The 6,000-nt window shown below is 40.2% G+C and overlaps 1 protein-coding gene across 2 annotated transcripts in view; it reads left to right on the plus strand.

Annotated features, from left to right (window-relative positions):
- Window positions 1-5,600, plus strand: part of GOLGB1 (golgin B1) — a 29,567-nt gene extending 23,967 nt beyond the window's left edge. The window contains exons 6-10 of one of the 2 annotated variants that reach the window (XM_036218525.1): window positions 480-623; window positions 1,380-1,471; window positions 1,932-2,066; window positions 3,831-3,936; window positions 4,216-5,600. In XM_036218525.1, coding sequence (XP_036074418.1) covers window positions 480-623; window positions 1,380-1,471; window positions 1,932-2,066; window positions 3,831-3,936; window positions 4,216-4,350 — 612 coding nt within the window. In that variant the 3' untranslated portion in view covers window positions 4,351-5,600. The remainder of the gene's footprint in view (window positions 1-479; window positions 624-1,379; window positions 1,472-1,931; window positions 2,067-3,830; window positions 3,937-4,215) is intronic. The other variant, XM_036218526.1, reaches the window with a different exon arrangement.
- Window positions 5,601-6,000: the final 400 nt, after the last annotated feature.

Raw genomic sequence — 6,000 nt, forward strand, 5'->3', positions numbered from 1 at the left:
TACCACATATTATAATTTGTTATTCTATTTTCCTGGTAACTTGTAACCCTATACAGCATTGAAGATCTACCCTGTAATATTGTGTGAATTTTTAGGTGACAGCTCGATCTCTAGCCATCTTGAGCTCTGGTGATTATAGTCTTTTGTTAGTAACTTCAACTTGAACCCAGGTTACTGCCCCTCTCTTACATACCTGGGATGACCTATCTAATAGATTGCTTGTAGGCTTCTGCTTCATGGTTTTTCAGTTCACGTACTAGGGTACCATAAATAAAGTTTTCCTGCTACTTCCCACAAATTGTTTTTACTTTCTTGGTCAAAAAATTCTGCGTAGTCTCACTTTGAAGGAACACACGATGCTATTGTTGCTATTTTTTAAATAAAAACATTAGATCTTTAAAACTTAGGACATTTAGCCTAAAATCTGCTTATGGTGAAACAGTCCTGTGAGATGGTGCTTATCCTCTCCTCTATTTCAGTTTTCTCAACTACTCGAAGAGAAAAATACCCTTTCAGTTCAGCTCTGTGATACCAGTCAGAGTCTCCGTGAGAACCAGCAGCACTACAGTAACCTTTTTCATCATTGTGCAGTCTTAGAGAAGCAGGTTCAAGAGCTACAAGCGGTGAGTAAAAAGTTGAGAGGCTGGGAAAAGTGTTATGAAACAGAAAGTAAATGAGAAAGCATAAAGAGCAGCACTGAAGAGGCTGAAGGCTGAAGGTTAATTAGGCGTGATGGGAGAAAGTGAGAGAGAAGACAAGAATTAATTGAAATAGGAATAAAATCTAGGAAAAATTAAGGAATTAGAAGAAAAAAGATTAGGGAGATGGTGAGAGAGAAATCAAAAAGTGAGTGGAAAACAGTGATGATTCGGGCTCTTGGAATTTTAAACTAGGAAAGTTTTGATTTTGCTTTAAGAAATAAGAAGGCCGTCAAGAGACTTGGACCTGAGAAACAAAACAGATGGACACCAGTGGAGAGGAGTGCACTGTTAAAGTTGGAGAAGACTGAGAATTAGTGTGGAGATAAATAGGAGATGTAAGGAAGTGAATGGGTTTGGGAGGGGTTGTTGAGCTAGGGAAGGATCAGATAGCTTCTGGAAAGTCTTGGAGCCTCTACTAGAACAAAGCAGATTTCAGTGATAAGCCTTTAAACTTTCAAGAGGAGAGATTCAAAAATGAGAATCTGGAATAAAATGTAATCAGGAGTTTTATGTAGGAATTAATCTATTAGAAGATCTTCACTTCTAAATCTGTACTTGAAGAGAAATATAAATGGAAGTATTCCTCTCCAAGATTTCTCATGCTCTTTGCTGTTAAGTGGGTTCTTCTTTTGCTTAAGTGTTTTCATCACTAAATTGCTAAGCTTATTCTTTGTCTAGGGGCCACTGAATGTAGATGTTGCTCCAGGAGCTCCCCAGGAAAAGAATGGAGCTCACAGGGACAGTGAAGAACGGAGACAGCCACAGCTCAGGTAGGGAAGCATCTCTCAACCCTGGAGCATGCCATACATATAGAAATTGGACAGTCATCTAGATTGTACTAGAGTCTGTTGTATGGCCCTAATATGTCTTTTTATCTTATTAGCCTCACAGAATTTATGAGGGGATTAAATAGTAACAGTTATAACTAACAAGTTGAGTGTAAAAAGTTTGTAAAGCAAAAACAGCAGCATCAACGTACACACACACATAAACGCATAGCACTAATTCTATGGTATTTGAGTGACAGACATTTAGTCAATCCCTAAGTTCTTTTAAGGCATTTTCTACAGCTTTATTTAATCACTCTACAGCTATTCTTTTAAAATAGTCTTCATGTTTGTACACGCTTCTGTAAATCTTTCTGCTTTATAACCTTATGAAGACTTGGAATCCCTTGTGTCAGCAACTGTGTTTTGCACCTTGTGATGCTATTTTCCTTTTATTCTGAAGCAGTTCTGAAGTCCAGCAGCAGCTGTGCAATAGTAAACAGGAAGTAAACGAACTGAGGAAGCTTCTGGAAGAAGAACGAGACCAAAGAGTGGCTGCTGAGAATGCCCTCTCCATGGCCGAGGAGCAGATCAGGCGGTAAAGGATGAGGGAGATAGCCTGTGTTCGCCTGTGGTTCTTTCTGATCACTCTGGTGTACATTTCATGGCCAGACTTGGGAATAACTAGGATCTAATTCTCATCTTGAGATGGATGCTGCAGTGAGTTAAGAGTCATTATAGTCACTCAAGAGAACAGTGTACTTCTGGAGTCTAGGAGACCTGCACTTTCCAAAGCAGTTGTTCTTAGAGAATAGTAATAATATCTACCATTTATTGACAGTTTATTTCATGTGGTATGAAATAAGCTATGTTTTATATCCCAGCAAGAACTATGTAAGGTAGGTATAGGATTCTTTAGAGGGCCATATAAATGTCAACCTCATTCTCTATCTGAGATCCGAATCAATTGAAAAAGATGTTTAAAGATTAAAACATATGGGAGATTAAGAGACGACTTTATAAAGCTGATATAAAAAGAATCTGGCTTTTGATTTGCCAGCAAATGCACTTCTAATGTTGATAAAGGAGAGGTGGTACACAGATACAATGGAATATTACCTAGCCATAAAAAAAGAATGAAACCTTGCCATCTGCAGCATCATGAATGGACCGAGAGGGTATTGTGCTGAGTGGAGTAAGACAGAGAAAGACAAATGCCATTTGATTGCACTTACATGTGGAATCTAAAGAACAAAGTAAACAAAAAACAAAAACAAACTTTTAGATACAGGGAATATTTTGAGGTTTGCCAAATAGGGTGAGAGTTAGGGGTCAGTTGAAAAGAGGAAGGGATTAAGAAGTACAAACTGGTGGTTACGAAATGGTTATGGGGATGTAAACTATAGCATAAGGAATATAATTAATAATATTGCAATAACTACGGTATCTGATGGGTACTAGATTTATCAGGGTAATCACTTTGTAATTTATATAAATGTCTAATTATGTTTTACAGCTGAAACTAATATGATATTATATGCCAACTATAATTAAAATTATTTTTAAAAGTAATTTAGCTTTGAAACTATTAAAAGTATGATTTTGCTTTATAAAAAAAGTGCATCCCTATAGGCAAATGCTTGATTAAATGTGCTGTGTTACCTATAGCCCCTTTGATACAGTTTTTATTTTATTGAGAAACTATTGAGTAGTTAAAGAAGCTTCTTCATTAAATGGAGAAGTTCCACTATTAAATAAATAAGCATCTCTCTCTCTCTCTCTCTCTCTCTCACTCTCTCTCTCACACACACACACACACACACACACACACACACACCAGAAAGCAAGCAGTAGAAGCTGCCAGTTCTGTTTAATTCTTAGTTATGTTTGCTTATTAGCCTTTAAAAAATGACGGGGGGGCGGGGAGTAGTTTCTCTTAGTCACATATAGTGTAGTGGAAAAAAGCATGATGTTTTGAGACAAGCGTGGTTTTTGAATTTTGTCTCTACCTCTTATTGACTGTACTACTATGAGCTAGTAATTTTACCTTTTCAATCCTTACTTTGAAGATAACACTAGCCTCAAAACCTAAACATTAAATGGATGTGAAACACTCAGTTTTACATGCCTACTACTGACAGATAGTAGGCAGTCAGTTCCTGGTGGTTATTATCACTTTTTACTGCTGCTGAAAGAAACCTGTCTGCCTATACATTTCTTGTATGGGGACAAGGATGTGAGAGCAGCCTTTGCTGCAAGTCCTTTATGCTATGTCACATGGCAAGAAGACTGGGAAAACTTCACCTTTTTCACTTCACAAGCTGTGAACCAATGCCATGCCTCTTTTTTCCCCTCAACACAGGTTGGAGCACAGTGAATGGGACTCTGCTCGGACTCCTATCATTGGCTCCTGTGGCACTCAGGAGCACGCAGTGTTAATAGACCTTACAGGCAACAGTTGTCGAAGGGTAAGAAGGGAAGAAAGATAAAGAGAGGTTACTATGCTGTACTATCTGACAGGGCTGGCTGCGTTGAGGCAAGGGAATAAGGGAAATCCAAGCACTGAGCAGCTGATGGGGCTAAGACTGGAAGGTTGTGGAAGGTTGGAGGAAACTGGTAGAATTTGCCAAGTTTTCGACTGTGAGAGGACTTTCTCTTAGGAAGCCTCTTTTCTGCAGTAGTTGGGGAAGGAAAAGGGACATATCCCTATAGCATAAAACTCTCTGACTTTCACATTTTTCTTTCAGTCACGGAGTGGTGCTGGATGGAAGCGGGTACTGCGTTCTCTCTGTCATTCCCGGACCCGAGTGCCACTGCTAGCAGCCATCTATTTTCTGATGGTTCATGTCCTACTCATTCTTTGCTTCACAGGCCATCTATAAACTAAGTTCTCACCTTTTGGACCACTCCTCTTGGAACTTGGAGTTCTCCCACCTCTAACATCAACCATCAATTCCAGTGGAACAGTCTTCCCGCTGACAAGTCCTCTAACTCTCCATGGAAAGTGCCTGCAAAACTGAAGTAGATGTGAGCACAGGTTACAGCTGCAAGGACCAGCAAGTCTGCTTTTTTCTACTGCCCAGCACCTGAGCACTTTTGCGTAATCTGAGGAGGCCCCTCAGTTGGTTGCTGAACTCAGGATTTGTTCAGATTTTGTAGGACCCTGGTCTCATGGTCCTGTGAAAGATACAGAGGAATGTTTTTCAGCCAGGAGAGTGGTTCTAATAAACCTAATAATCCGAAGTCCAGTATCATTTTGATTGATACTTTATTTGCTTTGTTTACCTTATATTTTCTTCTTTAGATGCATGGTGGATCCACCATAAACAAAGTTCTGGGGAACATTATCTCACAGAATATCTGGTTAGGTCTCCTGCAGAATAGGGTGGAAGCTGAAGAACTCCCCAGGGATTTTAGCTATTGTATCATGGGAAGATAGCGTTTCCTTTCCTGGCTGTTCAAACATCATTGGAGCAAGATTTGTGGTCTTGGACTGTAAAGATTGGATCCTGTTGCTTATTGCCCTTGATCACATGTATCCTAAAGTACTGAGTGGCCCATGCCTTCTCTTTGACTGAAACACAGCAAGAACCGGCTAAAGACAGTGAGATTCAGATTCTTGTCATTCCATGTTATCTGGATATACCTTGAATGTGGGCCCTAGGAGCCAGGCCTAGGTGAGGTGTTGACTCCCAGCCAGGGAGATCCAACTGGTCTGAGGACTCTCCCAGCCTCTTGTACTAAGCTACTTTGCTGTCGGTGACAACTATTCCACTTTCTCGCCTCATACTCATCTGCTCTCTGTGGTAACAGAGAGCTGAGGAAAATGGAGGAAGAATACAAAAAAGACAGAATGTTTAAATTTAGGTCTGAGAATGATGGGCAGGATCGTATTCCATTTGTGCCTATTCCCTGCCTCTCCTCCCCCTCAGCCCTTACCAGTTGGTTGTTTTCTCATTATGCACATGGTCTTCACTCTCTGCTCTCACTACCCAAAGAAGAGAGAAAACTGGTGAACTGACTGTTCTGCTCTAATCCTTAGTTCTGTGGTAACCAACTCTTAGTCACAGCACCCCAGGAACTTTGCTGAATAACTGTAAAATAATAAAATTATTTTCAGAATTAAAAATTGTGGTGGCGTGTGCATGTGTGTTTATATATGGGTATAAATGGATAGGGGATGCAGGGATGGGGTAGCCCGGGATAGACACAGGGGTAGAAAACTACATATTCAGGTTTCCTTCTCCCTGGCCAACATCAGTAACATTCATCTTTGTAACTTAGCCGCTAGACCCCGGGGTGATGAAGTGGAGTAAGGAAATTTCATCCTAATACTGAACCAAATGAGCTGGGCCTTAGGGCATGAGACTCATGCAGGTTTATTCCTGGGCCTGGGAAAACTCAACCAGTGCATATTGAAAGCATTAGGCCCCTTGGAATCCCTCTGAATGAGAGTGGGGAAGGTAAGTCTAAGTTATAGCAAGATGGGCATTATGTTTTAAGTCTCTGCTGAGACACTTTTTCAGTGTAAA

The sequence above is a fragment of the Rousettus aegyptiacus genome, unplaced genomic scaffold (assembly GCF_014176215.1).
Source record: "Rousettus aegyptiacus isolate mRouAeg1 unplaced genomic scaffold, mRouAeg1.p scaffold_m13_p_4, whole genome shotgun sequence".
Taxonomy (NCBI): domain Eukaryota; kingdom Metazoa; phylum Chordata; class Mammalia; order Chiroptera; family Pteropodidae; genus Rousettus; species Rousettus aegyptiacus.